Source organism: Capsella rubella, unplaced genomic scaffold, assembly GCF_000375325.1.
Source record: "Capsella rubella cultivar Monte Gargano unplaced genomic scaffold, Caprub1_0 scaffold_7, whole genome shotgun sequence".
NCBI lineage: Eukaryota > Viridiplantae > Streptophyta > Magnoliopsida > Brassicales > Brassicaceae > Capsella > Capsella rubella.
The window spans coordinates 15,481,640-15,505,187 of NW_006238917.1; the positions used below are offsets into that span (position 1 = coordinate 15,481,640).

The 23,548-nt window shown below is 38.9% G+C and overlaps 3 protein-coding genes and 1 pseudogene across 4 annotated transcripts; 3 read left to right on the forward strand and 1 right to left on the reverse strand.

Annotated features, from left to right (window-relative positions):
- The first annotated feature begins 641 nt into the window (after nt 1-641).
- On the forward strand, nt 642-5,369 carry LOC111829381 (annotated as a pseudogene).
- Nucleotides 5,370-8,188: 2,819 nt separating this feature from the next.
- Nucleotides 8,189-9,714, forward strand: LOC17879488 (40S ribosomal protein S10-2). Its single transcript, XM_006284546.2, has 5 exons — nt 8,189-8,303; nt 8,415-8,463; nt 8,595-8,877; nt 8,988-9,111; nt 9,450-9,714. The coding sequence occupies exons 1-5, from the start codon at nt 8,301-8,303 to the stop codon at nt 9,537-9,539; spliced, it is 549 nt and encodes a 182-aa protein (XP_006284608.1). The 5' UTR covers nt 8,189-8,300; the 3' UTR covers nt 9,540-9,714.
- Nucleotides 9,715-11,841: 2,127 nt separating this feature from the next.
- LOC17879532 (methionine--tRNA ligase, cytoplasmic) lies at nt 11,842-17,049 on the forward strand. 2 transcript variants are annotated; one of them, XM_006285153.2, is made up of 14 exons: nt 11,842-12,072; nt 12,349-12,487; nt 12,723-12,867; nt 13,031-13,177; nt 13,733-13,948; nt 14,024-14,167; nt 14,787-14,877; nt 15,006-15,112; nt 15,226-15,346; nt 15,580-15,692; nt 15,780-15,845; nt 15,943-16,071; nt 16,162-16,299; nt 16,407-17,049. In XM_006285153.2, the coding sequence occupies exons 1-14, from the start codon at nt 11,955-11,957 to the stop codon at nt 16,833-16,835; spliced, it is 2,103 nt and encodes a 700-aa protein (XP_006285215.2). In that variant the 5' UTR covers nt 11,842-11,954; the 3' UTR covers nt 16,836-17,049. The 2 variants fall into 2 exon arrangements, with proteins under 2 accessions (XP_006285215.2, XP_023634752.1); XM_023778984.1 differs by having other exon boundaries at nt 13,790-13,948.
- Nucleotides 17,050-22,279: 5,230 nt separating this feature from the next.
- LOC17880542 (F-box protein At5g41490) lies at nt 22,280-23,447 on the reverse strand. Its single transcript, XM_023778570.1, is given in 2 exon segments — nt 22,280-23,300; nt 23,302-23,447. Coding segments are annotated over 2 exon segments (1,167 nt in total).
- Between the last annotated feature and the right edge of the window lie 101 nt (nt 23,448-23,548).

The window sequence follows — 23,548 nt, forward strand, 5'->3', positions numbered from 1 at the left end:
AGTATGTTTCTCTTTTAATGATCTAATCAGTTTCCTCATGTTTCAATATTGATTTAATCTGGATGAAGAAGCCAGAAGAGTGATCTTACAACAATGTATGGTTACCACGTAGAGAGGTTCCTGCAGAGCTCACTCCCGGTGGTTCTGGATGGTGAGGGAACTTTCTCAGCATCCTCTGGACCTAAAGCTTGCCTCGTGCATCCCCCCCCTACCACGAAGCAAGCATCACTTGCTATAACTTGCCGTATAAGAACCAAAGCAGGTGCCATCATTACCGAACTTAACTGGAACTATTGAGTATCAAACAAAACAAAACATATGTCTATATGTCATCCAAACAATGGACGCTACTCATAAAGTTATAGAAAACTCCATTACCATTCCTATGGGTTTGGATGGCGAGGGGACTTCTCAGCATCCTCAAGATTCAAGGCTTGCGTTCTGCTTTCGCCAATTAAGGGATATCCACATTTTGATATAGTAACTTGTCGTCTAAGAAGCAAAGAAGGTCTCCTCCTAAACGAAGTTGAGTATTGGATTTTCTTGAAGTTAGGGGCCCAATATCATCAGTCATTATCAATAATAAAAAATGGTTTAACCATCGAATTATAATATTTTTGGGTCTACATGCTTCACAAGATCAAATTTCTGATTTATCGATTAAAAAATGTCAGTGGGTCTTCGACGACTATAAGGGAACACACTTTTATGGGTCGTCGTCGACTTTGGGGTATTTTCTTGTACAGTTTTGCTTCTCATGATTGCTAATCGGAAGTCAATACTTTCTTCCATCTCTCTCATGGCTTCTTCTTCTTCGTCTCGCATCAGGAGATACCAAGTCTTTTCGAGCTTCCACGGTTCAGATGTGCGTAAAGGGTTTCTCAGTCATCTACGCTATCACTTTGCGAGGAAAGGTATCACCACTTTCAACGATCAGGAGATCGAGAGAGGCCACAAAATCGGACCTGAACTCATACAAGCGATTAGAGAATCTAGAGTCTCAGTCGTAGTGCTATCTAAGAAGTATGCTTCTTCTAGCTGGTGTTTGGATGAATTGGTTGAAATCTTGAAATGCAAAGAAGCTTTTGGACAGATTGTGATGACTATTTTTTACGAAGTTGATCCCTCCGATGTACGTAAACAGAGGGGAGACTTCGGGAGCACTTTTGAGGAGACTTGTCAAGGGAAAAGTAAGGAGGTGAAGCTGAGATGGATCAAAGCTTTGGAACATGTTGCAACCATTGCTGGAGAACACTCTCTTAATTGGTATGTCTGAATGAATTAGTGCTTTTATCATCTTTCTCAAGCAATGCTCTGTTTTTTTTTTAAGACCCTCTTTCTGTTGCTTTTGTTAGGGCTAATGAAGCAGAGATGATCCAAAAGATTGCTACAGATGTTTTAAACAAACTGAATCTTACTAAACCATCAAGGGATTTTGAGGGGATGGTGGGGATGGAAGCTCACTTGACAAAACTGGATTCTTTGTTATGCCTCCAGCGCGCTGATGTGAAGATGATTGGAATTTGCGGTCCTGCAGGGATTGGTAAGACTACCATTGCTAGAGCTTTATACAATCAACTCTCTAGTAGTTTTCAGCTTCAATGTTTTATGGGGAACCTCCAGGGAAGTCTTAAGAGCAGAATGGGTGTTGATGACTATGATTGTAAGAAGTCTCTGCAAAGCCAACTTCTGTCTAAGATTTTGAACCAAGAAGGTATGAAGATAGATAATTTAGGTGCAATAAGAGATCGGCTACAAGATCAAAGAGTGCTCATCATTCTTGATGATGTAGATGATCTAGAGCAATTAGAGGTTTTGGCTAAAGAACCTTCTTGGTTCGGTTCTGGAAGTCGAATCATTGTCACTACAGAAGATACGAAGATTTTGAAGGCAGTTGGGGTTCGGGATATCTACCATGTTGATTTTCCGTCCATAAGAGAAGCTCTTGAGATATTATGTCTCTCCGCATTCAAGCAAACTTCTATACAAGATGGTTTTGAAGAGCTTGCATATAAAGTAGCAAAGCTTTGCGGTTATCTTCCATTAGGCCTTTGTGTCGTGGGTTCATCTTTGCGTGGGGAGAGCAAGCAAGAGTGGGAACTTCAATTATCTAGGATCGAAGCTAGTCTTGATAGAAAAATTGAAGACATTTTAAAAGTGGGATATAACAGATTGTCGAAGACAAATCAATCTCTATTTCTTCACATTGCATGCTTCTTCAACAATGAAGACGTTGGTCATGTGCTATCTATGCTTTCTGACAGTAACTTGGATGTCGGAAATGGTTTAAAGACCCTAGTGGATAAATCTCTCGTGCATATATCTACGGATGGGCATATAGTGATGTACCATCATCTACTTCGACAATTGGGTAGACAGATAGTTCATGAACAGTCTGAGGATGCTGGGAAACGTCAATTTTTAATTGAGGCCGAAGAGATTCGTCATGTACTGACAACCGAAACGGTAAGTTCAAGTTCTTACATATATATTCTTCCTAATATTGCCTACTTTTAGTAATAAAATTTCATCAGTCGTCTTTGGCAATATTTTTTGGTAGGGTACTGGATCTGTAATAGGTATATCATATAATACATCCAATACCGGAGAGCTTTCTGTAAGTAGGGGGGCTTTTGAAGGAATGTGTAATCTCCGATTCTTAAGAATCTATCGGTCTTTGTTTAGTGGCGAAGGTACTTTGCAAATACCAGAAGATATGGAGTATTTACCTTGTCTTAGGTTACTACATTGGGATCGCTACCCGAGAAAAAGTCTGCCTGCAAAATTTCACCCGGAACATCTCGTCGAAGTTCATATGCCATTTAGCAAACTCGAGAAGCTCTGGAGAGGAATCCAGGTTGGTATTTGATATAGTTAAGATATTACTTGTTGTGTTTAACTTGCAGCCCTTTCCTAATCTAGATAAGATATTTCTCATTTGTTGTGTTTGACATGCAGCCGCTTCCTAATCTCAAGAGCATTGATCTGAGCTTTTGCTGTAGATTGAAAGAAATCCCAAATCTTTCAAATGCTAGAAATCTCGAGACGTTGAAACTTACGAAGTGTGCAAGTTTGGTGGAGCTTCCCTCCTCTATTTCGAATCTACACAAACTGAGGAAGTTAAATATGAGGGGCTGCGCTAAGCTACTAGTTGTTCCAACCAACATCAACTTAGCATCTCTTGAAAAAGTTTACATGAGTTATTGTTCGCAATTGAGAAGTTTTCCAGATATCTCGAGTAACATTAAGACACTCCGTGTCGGAAAAACAAAGATAGAAGATGTCCCTCCATCAGTTGCTGCATGTTGGTCTCGTCTTGAGTGCCTTGAGATTGGCAGCAGAAGCCTCAAGAGATTAACACTTGCCCCGCTAAGTTTAACATCCCTAGATCTTAGCGACAGTGATATAAAGAGGATTCCAGATTGCGTCGTAAGTCTCCCGCATCTTGTAGTTCTTAAAGTCGAACGCTGCCCCAAACTCGTGACAATTCCAGTTCTTCCCCCCTCGCTCGAGTCCCTAAATGCAAACGAATGTGCATCACTGGAGAGAGTATGTTTCTCTTTCAATAACCCATTCGAGCTACTCACATTCTACAACTGTTTGAAACTGGATGAAGAAGCAAGAAGAGGAATCATGCAACAATCAATTATCGAGTATATATGCTTACCAGGTACAGAAATCCCAGCAGAGTTCACTCACAAAGCTACAGGAAACTCCATAACCATCCCTATGGCTCCGGGTACTCTTTCTGCTTCCTCAAGGTTTAAGGCGTGCTTTCTGATTTTGCCAACTATTGGCTCCCGATATCATGGTATAAGTTGTATTCGAACAAGCAAAAGAGGTGTTGCAATGAAAATCTGCGACTTGGCACAGTTTACAGCTCGGTCTCCTCCATCGAAACATCTGTTTATATTTCATGGTAACTTGTATCATAAACGAAACAGATGCTTTGGAGTGGATGTGACTATGAGAGAGATTATATTTAAGTTCAACTGCGTCTTCGATGAAAATATTATCGAGTGTGGTGTACAGATCATAACAGAGGAAGCTGAGGGTAGCAGCAGCAGCGAATTGGAGGACTTTGAAACTGAGAGTAGCAGCAGCAGCGAAGTGGAGGACTTTGAAACTGAGAGTAGCAGCAGCGAAGTGGATTCCTAGAACTGATGGCAACAACCACCACACAGATGGAGATGGAGATGAAGACTATGAAAATGAAGGTTTAAAGTTATCTCAACTTGAAAGCACCAAAACCAGTAAACATACAAGTTGTTGGAGTTGGTTTACGAAGAATGGTCTGAGAAAAAAGATGAATAAGACAAGAGCGAATGCTCGGGGAGTCTCATGAGACCAAGCCAATTCCAGTACTTTCTTAGCTCCTTCACCATCTCATAAATAACAGTTGGAGCCTGATGATGAAAACGTCCTTTGTTATTGGTTTTTTTTTGGGAAGCTTAATCTTGGGTAGAAGAAGAATACAAAACCTGCATCTTAGGAAACAAAAAAAAATGGAAGAAGTGCATCTATCAAGTGTTGAACGTTTACCACTTCTTGAGTGGCTTCGTTTAGGCAGCAGAAACGTCAAGAGAATAACACTTACCCCGGAAAGCGTAAGGCATCTGGACCTAAGCTATTGTGGTATAGAGAGGATTCCAGATTGCGTCATAGGTCTCCCAACTAGAAAGTCTTTTAGTCTACAAGTGCAGACAACTCATGTCACTGGAAGGTCTTCTCCCTTCACTCAAGTACATTGATGTAAGCAATTGTGGATCACTCGAGCGAGTATGTTTCTCTTTCAATGATCTAATCAGGCACCTCATGTTTCACAATTATTTTAATCTGGATGAAGAAGCCAAAAGAATGTATGGTTACCAGGTAGAGAGGTTCTAGATGGTTAGGGTTCTTTCTCAGCATGCTCAGGGTTTGAAGCTTGTCTCGTGCTTCCGCCAGCCAAGAAGTATGCATTACTCACGGAGAGTAGTTTAGCATGTCTCTCTATCAGAACATCTGTCTATATTTGGTGGTGATTTGTTGCATCAACATATGCAACAAATGTCATGAAGTGGAGGTGACCATGAGCAAGGTTCTGACTGAGTTCACTCACTAGGACAATACTTACAGAGGAAGCTGAGGGTAGCAGCAACACCAGAGTGAACAACTTTGAATTGTCTAGTCAATATATCTAATCCAAAACACTAGAGAGATTGGAATGTCTAATCCTAGATTTAAATCTCTTATGAATTGTCTCCTCCCTCCTCTCTTAATTATTTATGTGTTTGCTTTCAATGTAACTTAAGAAGAATCGATTTGTTCTAATAGGCTTTTCCGAACCATTGTAACTCTGTGATAATGTTTCAAACTTCTCTTTTATAGTGACGCTGAGAATACTAAATAGCAGCATCTTAAAGCCTCTTCCATAAACTAAAAAGAAACAACCATAAAACTCTTAGCGTACGCTAACTTCTCGTTCAAAAAATGGCTTAACACACAACAAAACCTAGCTCAAACATTTAAATTATTCAAAAACCAAGAATATATTTTCTTGATGAGTAAGTAGATAATATCAAACTCCAGCTTTTGCAAACTTTCTTTTCTTGACGTTCATCAAGCGAAGCACCACAGCACTAAACTCCTTCCATGCATCAATTAGCTCTTTTCTTGTCTCAGCTCCAAGGTTATTCGAGTTTCGAAACATCAAACTCTTTTGATATTGACTTATCCCTTGAGTAGTTGCCACCGCCTCAAGTAAGTCCTTCAGAACACACAAATCATCATCCTCACTCTTCTCCTTGTCGCTCTTAACATTGCTACTCACCTCCGCATCCTCCATATTATTGCTACTCACCTCCTCATCCTCATCCATATCATTGCTACTGATCACCTCCTCATCCTCCTATTAAAAAAAAAAGACATTAACATCCTCACGTATACAAGTAAAAAACATTAAGACGTTTGCACGAAAAAGAAGAGAAGAGAAGAGAAGGAAGCAACACTAGGTACACTAACATTTTTAGTAAATTCGATAGTCTCCTCGGAAGCAGGTTTAGTTTGTGTTTCGGCGTAAAGCCTTAGTGCACGCCGCTTACGTTTGTCTCTGAGTCTGAACACGTAGCCACCGGAGTAGGAGTCACTGCTTGTATCATTACTTCCTCCCTCATAAGTCATTTCTTGGCAAGGCGACCAAAAGAATCAATCTTGGCTAACGTTTTAAGAAACTTGGGGATAACAAGTAAGAGAAAATGGTGAGTGTGAGTTCTGTATTTAAAGAAATGGCCATAGAGAGAGTGGGAAGAGCAAACGTTTTATTTGAAAAATGTGCTCTCTAGTCTCTAGTCTCGTCTGCCTCCTTAATGGTTCTTTTGGGAGTCGGCGACGCTTCGAGACTAGAGTTTTCATCATCTCATCAATAGTTTCAAATTTAAACATGGATTAAAAATATTTAGACTATTAATAATTACACGTTCGTTTCATTCAAAAATAATAATTAGAGAAAATTGTAAAGAGTGACATGAACAGTGATAAAACTTGTAAGAAATGCCACTTCGAAAAACTTCTTCTCCCGCCTGCCACAAGAGCTCTGTATAAATACTGATGTACCCCTGGATGAATTGGCTGTTTTGTGTTGTGACTGTTCATTTTTTTTCATTATCTCTTTCTCTTCTTCATCTTCTTCTTCATCTTCCAACAACAAACAATTTCAACGGACCAGATCCGACGGACGAACTCCGGCGGACCAGATTCGACAGACCAGATCCGACGGACCATATTCGACATACCAGATCCGGCGGACCATAGCAATTCTGGTCCAAATTCGGCAGACAAGATTCGACAGACCAGTTCCGACAAACCAGTTCCGACAAACCATAACTCCAGCGGACGAGTTCTTGCAGACCACAGTCAGTTCTAATGAACTATAACCAATTCAAGCAGACCATATTCGGCGGACCAGTTTCGACCAACCCAGAAAGACGAGTTCCGATAGACCAGATCTGGTGGACGAGTTCAGACGGACGATAGTCAGTTCCTACGAACTTTAACCAGCTCCGACATAGCAGATTCGGCGGACCAGATAGACCAGTTACGATAGACTAGTTGTGGCAAACCAGATCCGGTGTATCATATTCCGGCGGACAAAGCTAGTTATGATAGACTTGTTCTAAGTGATAAAAACCAGCGGACCAGTTCTGTTGACCTGATTCGGCGGACCAGGCAGACGATCAAACAAGTGATGTATTTATTACACTATAGACAATACATTTTCTGTGGATGGACAATATTCGGCGAACCAATTTTGTCGACTAGTTATAGCAGATCAGATGTAGTGGATCAGATCTTGTAGACGAGATCTCATTTTTTTTTTGATTTTGTCTATCATTTTTTTTGTCTTTTTCTTCGAGGGCAAAATCGTCCATGTTTCTCTATTTATGGCACGTTTTGAAAGAAGCTTTCATTAATGACAGTTTGACAAATTTGAGTTTCCAAAATGGCAGTCTCAATAAAATTCCCTAATAATTACATGTTCGCTCCAATAATAATTCCTCTTACGCAATAATTACATTATTTATTTTTTTATAATCGAATTGAAAAGTTGTTAAATAGACTCCTCTTACGCAGAAAGAGGGTTTCCGGTTTATCTTTGAGATAACCTTAACTAAATTACTCGGTTTACACATAACACATTTAGAATGATACTTTCTTTGCAGTATCCCAACTAGCTAGACAACCTCAACTAAATGATGACAACAAAGAAGAAAACATGAACCCCAATTATGATTCAAAGATGATGAAGAAGGTGTTTGCATTTAGCCATTAGGTATATCTTTGCCTTTGCTATATCTTTTCTTCCCATAGTTTTTTCCTACAAAAACTGATAGTGTTGTCAAAATACTTGATATCCGCTTCGATCCATTACTTTGAACCTTAGGTATGAAATCATATGTCTATACACTATGACCGCTTTGATTTGAAGTATATTTAATCATTTATGGCTACTTGATGTCACGAATGGTACTGCCTTCATATCATAGGGTTTATTAACATGAAGAAGACCATCTAGCAAGCTAAATGGTACCGTAAATTTTGTTAGATTGGGTGTAAAATAAATTGGGCTAATTTGGCCCATTAAGACTTTTTTTTATCTCAGCCCAATTTGGGATACATAATAAACCCTTAAAACAAACATGTTATAAAAGTGGCGGCTTTAGTCGAAATTAGGGTTTCGCGTTAGGAGAAGAAGTGAAAGCAAAGCACATACAAACGCAGTCACCTTCTCTGTCGCCGCCTCTTTCATTCTCATCGCAATCATGGTAGGATTCCTCGTCTCTGGATCACTCGTTACGTTAATCCAATGCTGATTTCAAATGCTGAGTATATTCAAACTGTGTTAAAGTATCTGATCGTGTTTCTCGTATTTGCAGATCATATCAGAGAAGAACCGCCGTGAGATCTCCAAGTACCTCTTTAAAGGTACGGCCTTTATTTGAGCTTATGAATCTAGTTGTCTTCTACGTAAATGGGTCTATGCATAGAAGACAATAGCATTGATAGAATCAAGATAAGTGTACTTAGAAATGGTTGGGTTTTGGTTGTTTGTGCAGAGGGTGTTTTGTATGCCAAAAAGGATTTCAATTTACCACAACATCCTTTGATTGAGAGTGTTCCCAATCTGCAAGTTATCAAGTTGATGCAGAGCTTCAAATCTAAGGAATATGTGCGTGAGACCTTTGCTTGGATGCATTACTACTGGTTCCTCACAAATGAAGGCATTGACTTTCTCAGGACTTACCTCAACCTCCCATCTGAGATTGTTCCTGCTACTTTGAAGAAGCAACAGAAGCCTCTTGGTCGACCTACGGGAGGCCCACCTGGTGACCGTCCCCGGTAATCAACTTGAATCTTCAATTGTCAATCTTGTTACTCTATCATGTCTTCAGTTGAATCTGCTTAAGGGGATCATGGTTAATATGTGACGGTTTTGATTTGTTTTATAGTGGCCCTCGTTTTGATGGAGAGAGGAAGTTTGGTGACAGAGATGGATACCGTGGAGGTCCTAGATCAGGTGGAGAGTATGGTGACAAGAGTGGAGCTCCTGCTGATTACAACCCTGCCTTCAGGGTACAAAATCTCTCTCTTTTCTTGTCATTCTCTGTGAATTGTTGGTACTTTGATACTAATTCTATGCTTTAAATCATCTTGTGAACCCTTTTATTGGACACGCTTTAGTATCATTCTTAATTTTGAGGAAACTACTGAAGCCTCTGCCACTCTATTGACTTGCTTAGAATTAGTTTTTGAACTGTATAACCCATTAGTACCTTGAGTAAATAATCTGTTGTGCACTTTGCTTCCCTAATTATGCTACTAAGTATTTCTTCCTTGAGTATGGTTTCAAGATTGAAAAATTACCCTGCATTTGTGTTTGGTGTGTGATTAAATGTTTTGGGGTTGTACAGGCACCTGGTGGAGCTAGACAAGGGTTTGGTCGTGGAGCCGGTGGTTTTGGTGGTGGTGCTGGTCCAGCTGCTGGATCCGATCTTCCTTGAAAGGGATTTTATGATTCTTTCATGTTTCTTTTTGGTCTTATTTAAGGGTTACATAGTACCTTGATATGAGAACGAATGTGACTTTCGGAACTTTGTTTCTTTCTCTATAAACCATTTCTCAATATGATTGTTTCTTACGTTAGAATTTTATGAAGTTGTGTTGGATTCTTAGTCATTACGTGAATCTTTTACGCACTTTGCCCTCTTTTTAAATTCTCCTATTTTGTTTTTATTCCTTATCTTACAAACAATAATCAGGAAAACAACATCTACTCTCTTGTAATTCCTTGTCTTAATAATTTGACTGTTTCACTCGCTTTCACATCAAAATGTTTTGGACCAATTTTTTTCTATCTTGCACAAAACAAAGTGAAAGATAAAACTCAACTGCATCATATGTATGGTTTTGTACTACGTATTGTTCCTCCCTCCCATATATGGTTCCAGTAGCATGCGTTTTTAAAACTCGATCCCTCTCAATGTTCTATTCTCCATTGTCGGTAACTTAACAACCAATCTTAATTTTGCGACTAAGAATCCTGACTTCTCCGTTTGTGCCTATTCCTACTACTTGTAAATATGTATTCTAGAAAAGCCTTTCAATTGCAGCAAGGCTCGACCTGTTTTCAGCAAATCGACATTTTTCTAAACTACTTTCTTTCATCCTTTAGCCTGGTGCAGGTTTCTTGATTTGGACCAAACTTGGAACATAAGAGCTCAAAGGTGAGATACAGTACTAGCCTTCAGGTACTCCGAGATCTAATTTTCTCAAGAATTTAGCATCTACGATGACATTAATAAATGTCTTGGGAGAGTCTCTATGATCAAAATATTTATGATTAAATCCCATGAAAACTTTCTTCTCCTCGTCGACGAAGAAAGTATCTCGAAAATGTATCTTAGGTCTAGCAGGACTACATTGGGAGATGCATCTTGACGTTGACAAGGGTTATAATGGAAGAGGAATACAAAGACTGGTACCCATTAGACGAATCCAAAACGGGCAAGCTTTAGTTGCATCTCAAGTGGATGGCTCAGTCAATTTATCGTGATTCCTAAGCTTCAACGGAAGATTATCAACTCGGAGTGTACATTTTGTCTAGTTACCTCAACAAAAATTGTTTTGTCAAACAGAGACGAGTCTCCATGTAGCCCTGAAGCTATGGACTCGAATATGAGCTTTTCACGTTTTCTGTAAACCCTATACCAATATTTGTGTTACTTTGCTTATGTTGAAATCAGGTTGTCACAAGGGGTTGGTTTCGCGTGCATCACAATAAACCTTTTACGAAAAAATCTTGTGTACGCGTAAATCGTAATAACCAAATTTGTTGTCTACACCAAATCAGCTTCTGTAATCTCTCGATACATATTAACATTTTGACTAGTTCTTATCCTAAAGTATGCTGCCAGATTAGCCACGCACACTCGGTGACCACCATCAGTGTTCGCCATGTGTCCACACCTAATATTAAGATGAGACGTAGCACAAGCATCATCGTCTCTTATTCTCTTGCTGCTAGAAATGGAGAATTTGCAGAGAAAAGAGAATTACTTAATTGGTGTAATGGAGAAGGCTGTTCATTTGTCTACCAGAAATTGGACCCCAAGGTTCCAGGGGAGCCAACAAAGACGGGAAGCTCCATGGTTGCCACCGCAGCTTCAGCCGTACAAAAGCTTCGGTCCGCTTAATTACTTAATTTCGATATATATTTCATTTAGAAAAATACCCTCAAATAGTACTAAAAATTAAGTATTTTTGGACAATTACAACACACATTCGATAAATTTTTAGAAATAACACTAATTAGCATAATTCTAGTATTTTTTTTACACTCGATAAATTTTTAGAAATAATATTAGTTAGTGGAATTATAATTTTTTTTAATGTTTGGGTTAACTATTTTATATTTACGGTATAGTAGGATTTTAATGTTTAGAGTTTATGATTTAATTTTGAAAGTCTAATCATGAAACTGTCTATTAACGTTACTGGTAGCTAATATTTTTTTAAAGGCATCATTAGAAACCTACGGCTACGAGTAATACATCAACCAAATATACCCACCGTGTCATGGTATTAAACCGACCGTTTTATTTATCCATCCAAATAACAAAATTTGTAGTGAGACACACGTACTCAATTTTGTCAAACGGGCCGGTCTACGGCGCGGACTTATAAAATTATCTTGGCCCATCGAACATGCCTTTTATTTTGGGTTACCGGCCCATCGAGCGTGCCTTTTTTTTGGGCTAGGTGGCTCGTTTTAACTCTAAAAGCCTTACGAAGAGCTTCTCTCTCTCCCTCTCCCTCTCCCTCTCCTTCTCCCTCTCCCTCTCCCTCATTCAGTGTTCTCTTTCGCTTCCCAATCTTGGAGAAAACCCTAAATTAGATTTTGTTCTTGTTGTTTCGTGATGGAGGACGACGCCAATAGCATCCCGAAGTTGCCGATCCCTGGCAAAAGAAATATACTAATCACAAGCGCTCTGCCTGACGTCTACAACGTCCCTCAGCTCGGAAATATCACTGGCTGTAATATTTGAACCCTTTCTCTCTTCCCCTTCGTGCATATTATACCTTTGAATTTATGCCATCTTTTTTCCTGAATTGCATGTAACTATGTGGGTTTGCTTACAAATTATGTTTTATACCTAGATCAAGCCCGTTTCTAAACTGCCAAATTTGTTTTGTTCAGATTCAGATGTTGCATTTCAATTTCTGAAAGCTAATTTTAGTGTAGTGTACACACGACTTATATAAGCATAGGTATGGACTCATTGCAATGTTTTTTTTTTTTCCCACGTACAGGTGTTCTGAGAGCTGATGTATATGCTAGATACTGTCGTCTCCGTGGCTACAATGCTCTATATATCTGTGGGACTGATGAATATGGGACTTCAACTGTTTTCAGCGAGGAGAATTGCACCGCCAAGGAAATCTGTGACAAGTAATGCTTTCTTTATTTCCCTTTTTTTATGTTTGTGTTGCCTAACCTTATGTGTTCCATCTGTTATCTGAATCTCAATTGTGCGTATCCTTGTTCGTCTAAAGCGGGATATATATACATACGCTTTCACCAATTCCTCTCGAATCTTTTTCAGAGAACCTTCCAAAAGCATTATGATCCACAGTAGTTTTTGATGCTACCATGCTTTTTTTTTTTTTTTCTCGGGTGCATTCAGGTACCATGCCGTTCATAAAGATGTTTATGACTGGTTTGATATAACTTTTGACAAGTTTGGGCGAACTTCAACGCCAGAACATACCCAAGTGTGCCAAGCAGTTTATAGTAAGTTGTGGGAACTTTCAGAAGAAACCACAAAGCAGGTGAATGCCTCTTCTTTTTTTTTTTTTAGAAACAAATCTCAAATGCCTGTTATGTAGCCTTATCTGATCACAAGAACATCCTCATCTTCTTCTTATGTGTACAAGGATTCACACCACTCTGTTTGTGGGTTTTTTTTAAAATTTTTTGAGTCTTTATGTCCAGCTTTCCTGCTATTATTGCAAGCAGTTCTTCTCAGCTGACTTTCTTGATCCATACGGAGGATGTAATCATGATCCTGTTCGTCGAGATCAGTGCAAAACATTTAGAAAGCTTCTGAACCCTCCTGATCTCAAATATCTCTGTTGCAAGGTTAGCAGCTATGCTTTCTTCTCTCCTTCCTGGCCATCATCTCTACTTGTAGCACTGCATTATGTTTTCTCTGGGACATTGTATGCTTCTTCACACCAGTAGAAACTCTCATCCACAAATAGCTGGGTTTGCTTATTTTGTGTCCCTCTTGTTTGTTGAAAATATCCTGTGTGAAACTCTTTCTATGGTAAGAGCTTTCTAGTTAGCTTCTATGTTGAAACACGAGGTGCATGGTTTCACTAATTAATAAGCAAAGCCAGTTACCACACAATTTGTTTTCTTCTATTTATGGTGCTTTGTGACAGCACATATGTATTGCATATGTTTGGAGTATATATACATACTGGTAACGGCTAGCTGATTTCGTTTGTCCTGTGCATGCTTTGTTTTCCTTCCCATCTTTCTTGCCTGACTCACAGATCTACAGTATAGATTACACCCATCTTACTTTCCTTCCCATAATACACTGTTTCTGTTGATTTGGCTCTCTTATAGAGGTTCTTTTATTATAAGTATTGTGAATATGGAATGCTTATGTTTTATCTTTGAGAACAGCTCTGTCATATACCACTTCAAATTGCCAACACAGACCAACTGAATTTTGAGCTTCAGTTGGAAAGGTATATTGATGAGACATCTGCTGCTGGAGCGTGGGGTCAAAATGCTATTCAATCTACAAAGGCGTGGCTTGAAAAAGGGATTGGAAAGATAGTCATTACAAGGGATCTAAAGTGGGGAGTTCCTCTCCCATCTGAGAAATATGAGGATAAAGTAAGAACTGCAAGCCAATATCATGAACATATATATATAAACATATTCAACTACTAATTCAAATTGTGGTTATAGGTCTTCTACGTTTGGCATAATGCTCCTATTGGTTACGTGTCAATAACTTCATGCTACACATCTGAATGGGAGAAGTGGTGGAAGAATCCTGAGAACGTCGAGCTTTATCAGTTTATGGGTAAAGACACTGTGCCACATCACACTGTGAGTATACTATTTTTCTGAGATTAGTTTACTACCCAATGACTGAATGGTACAAGTTACATTCTCTTGCTTCAGTTTTTTTCTCTGAATTTGAAGTAAAAACCTCAGAAGCAGGGAAAAGATACCTGTCTGTTCCTAAATTGGCCAAGACTTGTTTCCGGGATGAATGTCTCGCAAGACACATGCTTCTGATATTTTTGAGATTTATTTTCTGACATCCTTGTTAAAATCGTGTATTATGTGGAATTTTTTATGCTTATGAGGATATAGATATATTATATTTCCGACAGCCTTTCATTCATATCGTTTATTTTTTTTCTTTCCTTCTGCTGGTGAGAAGGAAACAAGTCCAGATCTGCTATGGTTTTGGGATTGGAATAAAGAATTGTGCTAGTCCTAGGGTTATGTTTGTGGCATTTTTAGTTCTTGGAACCACTGTAATTCAGCAGTGCATGTAGAATTAGGAGTTATGGTGAAGTCTGGCTGGTTTTTTGGATTTGATAAATATTTTCATGGTTGGTTCTTGTCTTTTACCGAAGCTATCTTCAAATTCTCACTAAGAGAGGTTTATTTTTTTAGTAATTTTGACTGTTTCAACTGCCAATTTGTTGTTATGCAGGTGATGTTTCCCTCTATGCAGCTTGGAACTGGGGAAAATTGGACACTGGTGAAGACAATCAGTGTGACTGAATATTTAAATTACAAAGGCGGTCAGTTGATGTTTCGCATTGGGAATTAGAGTACATGAGTGATTTTATTTTAAGTCAATTTTGTTGGCTTTGCTTGTTTGTTCATTATAGAAGACGAGGGTATGTTTTTTTTTTTAATGGGATTTCAGGAAAGTTATCCAAGAATAAAGGCGCTGGAGTTTTCGGGAATGCTGTAAAAGATACAAGTATCCCTGTCGAAGTATGGAGGTACTACTTACTGACCGACATGCCTGAGGTAACTGATTGTTGCTGCACAATTGGAAACATTTTTTACTTCATTGATCATTGGCATGCATGAGTGTGTAAATGTTGCCAACATGTGATTGATTCTGGGGATTTTCCATCTAGGTGTCTGACGCATCATTTGTGTCGAAGGATTTGCAAGCAAAACTGAATAACAAGTCACTGAGCAACCTTGGCAACTTTGTTAAACGAGTTCTGAGTTTTATAGCAAAGCCCGAATCTGCAGGTTGGTTATTTCTTCCCATATTTTTTTGAGTATGGTGTGGTAGCTGCAGATGACTTTCTAAGAATTAGATATCCAAGTTTGAGATATGGGATGTGTTGTATTCTTTTATTGAGTGAAGTTGTTGGATAGCAAAGAAATATCAAACTCACTTTGAAACAGTAAGAAGACTTTGGTAGCTAGAAATCTGGTTACCTGCTTATATATGTCTCTGATGTTTTGATACTGATGTGAAGGGTATGGGTCTGTCGTTCCTGACGCTCCTGGTGCTGAATCTCATCTTCCAACGGTGTCACTAGGGAGAAAGGTTGGAAAATTGGTGGAGGAGTATGTTGAAGCCATGGAAAAGGTGAGGAGTATTATATGAAATTTGGTCCGGCATGGCTATCTTAGTTTCTTATATTTTTCATAGATTTTTTTGTTCATTTGATGCCAGGTTAAGCTCAAGCAGGGGCTGAAAACTGCTATGAGTATTTCGGTTGAAGGGAACAGATACTTGCAGGCAATTCATATTTCCTCATTAACAAACTATATACAGTATTATTAGCTTTCCTGGCTGTTCAGTGTAACAGACTTTGCTGTTTTTCTTTTTCTGGTAGGAATTTCAACTACGGAAACTTGACCGTACAGATAAACCTTATTGTGCGATTGTTATAAGAACCGCGGCTGGTTTAATACACCTTCTTGCACAATTGTTAGAACCTTTCATGCCATCCTTTTCTCGCGAGGTAGGTTAGGTTTGATTGGTTGTGCTGGTATCTATGTAGTTTTCAGAAGAATGACGAGTGTGATTAGTGTTGTCTCTTGAACTTTTGTAGGTATTTAAACAGATGAACTTGCCTCCACATTTTTCCCTCTCTGACGAAAGAGGAGAGGTGTTACAAGCAAGTAGACCTTGGAAGATTCTACCTCCGAGCCACATGATAGGCACACCTCAACTATTGTTCAAGGAATTGGTAGATAGCTCTCTCATTTTCCCTTTTTGTTTGTTTTTTTTTTTAATGATCCGTAGCTTTCTTCATATAGCATTTGAATCATATCTTGTGAAATGATGTGATCACAGAAAGGTGAAGAGATGCAACAGTATGTAGAAAAGTGTCTGGCTGATAGATGTGCTAGTGATGCAGCTGCGAGTCGTAGGCGTGCTAGGAGACATGCAGCTCGCATTCGTAGATACGCCGAAGAACCAGCAAATCTGATCACGCGACTACGGTTGAGATCGAGGGAGGCAAGCAGCAGCAAATCTGACAGAGCAACATTAGAGGCTGGTTGGGATAAAGGGATGCATGAAACTTGTACTAATAGCAGTCATGATGGAGCTCTAGCAGATCTGGTGGATCAACTTAGGAGGGAACGATTGGAATCAAGGGCGGCACGCAGCTCTGAAACGAAAGGCGGAGCAATTCAGATGCTTACATGTGCTGAAGCACAAGCAAATTGGGTGCAGAAACGGTTGGGATCGAGGGAGGCTTCAGGTCTAGGGGCCGATTGATTGGGGATCCAGATTGCTCTAGCTTTTAGTTTTACTAGGATGGTCATCTTACTCTTTGTTGGTTTTCTCCTCTGTTTGATTAGCTTCTATCGTGTGAATTTTCTGGTTTGGTCTGATTTAGTTACTGTCACTAGATATGCACTTGGTTTCTTGTTATATAAGTCCCAGCATTAAAATGGTAAGTTGCTTAAGTAATTGACAGTCTCTTCCTCGACCAGAGTATCCTCTTTATCTTCCACTTTTTAAGTCTTCAAAACTCCTTTTCTTCGAAACAAACAGAGACATTGATCAAAAAAGAAAAACACCTGCATTCAAAACTTTTTGCGCCGTGGGATTGCATTTACGACAGCCTCTCGCTCTGGTATTAGTGAGTCACCACTAGTGATGTTAAATTGGGCTCTGGGCCCGCGGGCGTAAGGGGTGCGAAGCATTTATGTAATACCCGAACCCGTTTAAGACACACAAAAAAATTAATGGGTGCACCCATTGAAGCCTTTTTATAAACCACTAGTAATGTTAAATTGGGCTTTGGGCCCGCGGGCGTAAAAGGTGCGAAGCATTTATGTAATACCCAAACCCGTTTAAGACACAAAAAAAAAAAAAATGAGTGCACGCATTTAAGCCTCTTTATAAACGGGTCTGACATATAATTAAATGGGTAGTCCAATTGTTATTGATTTTTCAATCAAACGATGGTTTTAAATTTAATTTTTTTTTTGTAAGTGAAGAATTAAAAATAAAATAAAAATAAATGGGAAAGAGCTTAACGAGCTAAGTGGTTCTTACATGTAATGTATATAGAGGCACAAAAAAGAGGAAAATGAGAAAGAGTTCCCCAAGCTACAGTACGAGGTAGATGGTTTAATGATTACGGTCAGTAAGACCAGCCTCAACGGCAGGTTTTAATGAGGCTCTTTAGCCAAAAACAGATTAAAAATAAATGGTTATTAGCAAAAATAAGAGAGAACCGGTTCTTTTTGAAGAGGTGTTTATCATCTCAAGAGACGGTGACGTGGCAGAAGCTGACTGGGTGAGTTTTTTTTTTTTTTTTTCATTCAGTAATGGATTAAACATACAAAGAAAAAAAACCCACAGAAATAATCTCCAAAATATGATGAACAACCCTTTTAATCAAGCTTTCAACGACATATCGAAAATTAAGGTGATTATCAAGAAACAACCAAAACCAAGAAAAATGCGCGTATATTGAAAGAGATCGTGAACAAAGACGCATCCAATTATGGGAAGATTATTTCAAAGAAGATGCAACGTATCCAGCTAATATTTTCCGACGGTCTCTCTATACTACAAAAGATAATAACCGCCATTCGTATGTATTTATTTTCTTGTATGATTTTCATATTTATATTTGCTTCTATGTAATGTTTGTTTTAAACTCATGTCTATTTAAAAATTTATGAAATGCAACAATTTTAAAATTATTTATGTAAAAAAAAACAAGATTTTAATTTTTTTTCAAAAACCCCATGGCTCTTACCATTGGAGGACTACAAATTTAAAATCCCCACTTCTCATCTCTTCACTTCAAATTTAACAAAATTAATACTATAAATATTATAAAGACCCCCATATGGAGTTCTCTTGTTGTGGCTGCTCTAAAAAGCCAAAATGTCACTGTGACCACAGGATAGAAAGAGAGTATATCGGTAGAGGGCACAATCTGCTCAAAATTCGGAATCGTCAAATCTTTTTCTTTTTGTACATTTCAAGCTCTACATCGGTTTTACAATATGGGCAGACCGCACTCCACCATAGCCACCTTAAAATGCAATCCCTGTGATACACATGTCCACACTGAATCTTCCTTAAACTTGCGCTAGGGGATAATTCCTCCCTGCACACCATACATACTTCCTTCATGCACGCCACACATATCTTTCCATCCGTGCACACCTCACATCGCACTTCCTCCCCCACATACTCCTCCAGGTAACATTTCTGAAAAAGTATGTCAACTCTGGCTTTTACCAGGTAAGATTGACCTTCCTCCATAACCATGGCTGCCTTATCCGATAACAAAGCTGCTAGGCGGCTTAGAACCTCACGGTTAAGGTTTAGATTTCTCCCGCGTAAAGTTGCACCGATGTCTTGTCCTGGCCCGAGGCTGTATCGAAGACTCACCTTGGGATAGTTATGTTTGATACATTTCAAGGTTTCAGACCCATTAGGTTTCTTATGAACGAACTCCCTGGTCTTTTTTACATCTATACAGACTGAGGTCCTTTTTCCTGGTTTCAAGAGCTTGGCCTCGAAATCGCAGTTGAATTTGACTAGCTCCATAGAATCTGGAAGAGGAGGAAGGGAGAAGGCAAAGTCGACGACCCGAGAGCTATAACCCCACTCTTCGTCGAACCACGACACCAATTTCACGAAATTGTCGTTCAAAGCAATTCCAGCCTTTGAGTCGAATATGCTTGACCTGTTGGTTCAATGCAAAGAAAACAGTCCCATTTGGTCTCCCTAAATGGTCTCGACATTTCTAAAATAAAACCACGAATTGTTAACTTACCTGGTGTCACCCACAAAGTCGCTGGATACGACTTCATCCTCGGAGTAGCCCAGAATTCCCTTCATATTGCCTTCGGATTCCTCCCTGTGAAATTAGTTTGACCAAGTAAGCAATAAAAGTAAATCATTAAAGCATTTCATCGTATAATTTGTGGTTGTTAGCGGTTATGTGTGTAAATCTGGTTTTAAAAATTCGCTTGCCGATGCGTCGTTATTCATTTATAATCAGCATAATGTTCTCGTCTATGTGCTGGTATACGTTGATGATATTATCATCACGGGAGAAGCTAATTGGGTGACAGCTTTTAACAAGTCCTTGGCAGCTCGTTTTTCTTTAAAAGATCTTGGTCCCTTGAGTTTTTTCTTGGGGATTGAGGCTACTCGTACGTCGAAAGGGCTTCATTTGATGCAGCGGAAGTATATAACAGATATTCTTGCCAAGACAAATATGTTGTCTGCTAACACAGTCCCGACTCCTTTAGCTTCTTCTCCACCTCTGACCTTACTCTCGGGTGAGCCGCTTAAGGATGTGACTGAATATCGGCGTGTAGTTGGGAGTCTCCAGTATTTGGCTTTCACTCGACCGGATATTGCGTTTGCGGTAAACCGTTTATCACAATTTATGCATAAACCGACGGATGTTCATTGGTCTGCTGCAAAACGTGTTCTTCGTTATCTTAACGGTACTCGGTCACATGGAATTTTTCTTCGCAATGATACTCCTCTTACAGTTCATGCGTATTCGGATGCAGATTGGGGGAATGACAATGCTGTGTATGTCTCGACGAATGCGTATATTGTTTACTTTGGGGGAAGTCCTATTTCTTGGTCGTCGAAGAAACAGAGGAGTGTGTCTAGGTCCTCTACCGAAGCAGAGTATAGAGCTGTTGCTAATACTGCCTCGGAATTAAGGTGGATATGCTCCTTGCTCTCTGAGATGGGTATCAAGTTGCCAACCGCACCGGTGATTTATTGTGATAATATGGGGGCTACCTATCTTTGTGCGAATCCAGTTTTTCATTCTCGGATGAAGCATGTTGCTCTAGACTATCATTTTGTGCGTGAATATGTGCAATCGGGAGCACTTCGTGTTGTTCATGTTTCCACGGATGATCAACTGGCGGATGCTCTCACAAAGCCGTTATCTCGATACAAATTCAAAGCGTTCAATAGCAAGATTGGAGTTCAAGATTTGCCTCCATCTTGTGGGGGTGTATAAGAGAGTAATGAATCAAAGTGTAACGGTTATGTGTGTAAAGGCTAGAAGTCTCTTTAGTAGTGGAGTATGCCCTAATCTAAGTACTATATAACTCTTGTAAATGTTTATGAAAAGATCAATACACTCTCATTGATAACAAAACAAAGATCTAAAAACCTCAGCAGTTTCACGCTCCGACAAGAGTTCTTATTCTCGTACCCAAGACCATAACTGAACCGCTGGAGTCCGTAAAGAGAGTGAGAGTATCTGAGTTTGATCCACCTTGTTTCCCCAAGATACGGATTCAAAACCACAACATCACTAGGGTCTTCCAATATGCATAACAATAAACCATCACAGTGAAAGACTCGAGATACCTTTACTTGTTCTTCAAGGAAACTAGGTTTACGCTTTATAAACTCTATTGATGAATCAACGTCGTCTACAATGACCTTCATGAAACAAAGATTGTAATCCATCAACGCGATCATCATGGACTCCTCCTCTTCTCTTGTTGCTGCTTTACTAATATACATATTCCTAAAGCTCTCACTTTTGGTTAGAGAGTTCCAACTTTTGCAAGTTAATCTCACTGCTCTCAGAGATTTCAAAGGAAGCGTTAAAAAAATCTCCTCTAACAAAACCCTTGGAATATTAGAGATCATCGTCGTCATTGTTTCAAATTTAAACAAAGTGTTTTTTTTTTTCTTTCTGAATTCTTGTGGCTAATTAGGAACAATAAATTGAAGATACATAAATAAACCCTAAATAAAGTTGGATCAATCGTACGTAGGCTTCAGAATGGGCCTTTAACGATGTTGCAATATTTTATCTTAAAGCTACGTACATATAGCTAAATTAAAAGCCTAATAACCTCTCACACCTTGAAATCTCGAGAAGTTCGATATACACAACTAAATTGTGGCAAAGTACAGAGCACGTTATATTTTGTAACACACTGACTTAAACAATCGTGTGTGTTGCGGTTGAGGAGTAGTTTGATGAGCTACTCTTGATGTTTATTATAACTATAATTAAATGTATACATCAATGGCTTATGCAAGGGAGAACAATATTGAAAGAGTCATAAAGATGTTATGTCTTCTATGAAAAAGTTAGATAGACCCTATAATGTAGTTACATATATTGATTAAGACATTTGGTAGAGTCCGGGATCTTGTCGAGCTAATAAATCTCTATGGAAAAAGACGGATACGTATTGCAAGTTTCGCGTATATTAGATAATCATTAATCCATGTGCTTACGGTTTATTGGAAGAAGCATATAACATGAACTTGTTTGTTTAGAGTTCAAGAACTAGAGGAAGTCATATTTTTCCGGTTACGTGATAAAGGTTTGATGGATAAATTAGCTGTTGTTGAGCTATTATACCCACACCTAGTGTTGTAAGCTATGTGTAGTAACCCTAAACAATTGGGTTGTTTTGGTTACACACGCATGTTCAATCATTCATAAGTCATAACCCAAATCATATTGTAAGAAAAGATAGAACAAAGGTTAATACATAACGCAACAGCACGATAACATTATATTGTTCTTTATTACGTATGGTGTTCTTCTAGGAGCGTCACAAAGCGTTTCCAAAACTTCCCTCTCATTGTTCTCCCCCTGCAGATCTCAAGTGTATAATCACTACAAGCCTTATTCCAATCTCTGACTACGTCTTTATTAATCAGCTTTTCAAAATTACGGCAAATCACAACCTGTTTTTAGCAAATCGACACTTTTCTATCCTTTTGCCTCGTGTAAGATTCTTGATTTGGACCGAACTTGGGACATAAGAGCACAAAGGTTCCCTAAAGTATAGGCCTTCTGGTGGCGGTATTTCGAGATCCAATTTTCTTATGTATTTAGCCTCTCCGTTAATGATAATATATGTATTGGCATAGTCTCTATGATCAAATCCCATGAAAACTTTCTTCTTCTCATCAACGAAAAAAGTACGTGGAAAAACTATATTAGGACTCGCATCGATTCTCAAGAATTTGCTCCACGACACCATTTCGACCTCAATCTTAGTCGTAATCCATATATCAAACTCATAATCATCTGAGGCGTATTTCGCATATAAAGCTGCAAGCTTCTCATTTTTAATACAAGATAAAGTCACACTTGGAAACCTAGCGCCACATGGTAGAGGTAGAAGCGGCCCAAATCTCTCTCTTTTAAAATCAAAACAGATTATGTGTTTTATGAAATCTATAGAATCTATTTCTATAGCACACCAGTAAGTGTTTCCCTTAAGAGAAACGCCATTACCACAACACCGCACACCCCAGTATGGATCAACATTAAAACTTGTCCATAAACCAGAGTCAAAATCGTAGATTTCATACCCGAAAAATTGCATTGCCGATATACTGTTAAAACGATGTGAAAACCTGTTAAAATTATGTAAAAACCTGAAGAGTTTAACGGTACGACGACCAGACTCCTTATCCTCGTACCCGACAGCATAACTGATATTGTATGGATGGTCAGAGTATCTGAGTTTGATCCACCTTGTTTGCCTCAAATAAGGATTCCAAACCACAACCCTAGTTGTGTCTTTCAAGATGCATAGCAACAAACCCTCAAAGTGCATGACTTCACGTATGTTAACTTGTTTGTAAAGAAAAGTAAGCTGACCTTTAACCTCTACAGACGGATCAACGTCGTCGACACCAACGCCCGTTAAATAAAGCTTGTGAGGCATAACCGAAATCATCATAGTCTTAATTTCCGAGGTGCATCTTACTCATCTTGGATAAATCATTCCAACTTTTGCAAGTTAATCTCAGTGCTTTCCTAGATCCTATGGGAACCCTAGAAAGAATCTCCTCTATCAGATCCTTTGGAAGATCGGAGATCATCATCGTCGCCATTTTTGCAATAACCCTTTTTTTACTTTTCCTCTGATTTCTTGCGTTAAAGGAAAAGTATGTAACAAGTGAAGATACAAAAAAGAAACCCTAAAAGAAGATGG

Excerpts from the sequence above, each read along its gene's own strand:
- LOC17879532 (XM_006285153.2), top strand. The coding sequence starts at position 11,955 with ATGGAGGACGACGCCAATAGCATCCCGAAGTTGCCGATCCCTGGCAAA. Across the intron at positions 12,868-13,030 it reads CAGAAGAAACCACAAAGCAG|CTTTCCTGCTATTATTGCAA; the intron begins GTGAATGCCTCT and ends CTTTATGTCCAG. Across the intron at positions 15,693-15,779 it reads ATGTTGAAGCCATGGAAAAG|GTTAAGCTCAAGCAGGGGCT; the intron begins GTGAGGAGTATT and ends ATTTGATGCCAG.
- LOC17879488 (XM_006284546.2), top strand. Across the intron at positions 8,464-8,594 it reads CTCCAAGTACCTCTTTAAAG|AGGGTGTTTTGTATGCCAAA; the intron begins GTACGGCCTTTA and ends TTGTTTGTGCAG. Across the intron at positions 9,112-9,449 it reads ATTACAACCCTGCCTTCAGG|GCACCTGGTGGAGCTAGACA; the intron begins GTACAAAATCTC and ends GGGGTTGTACAG.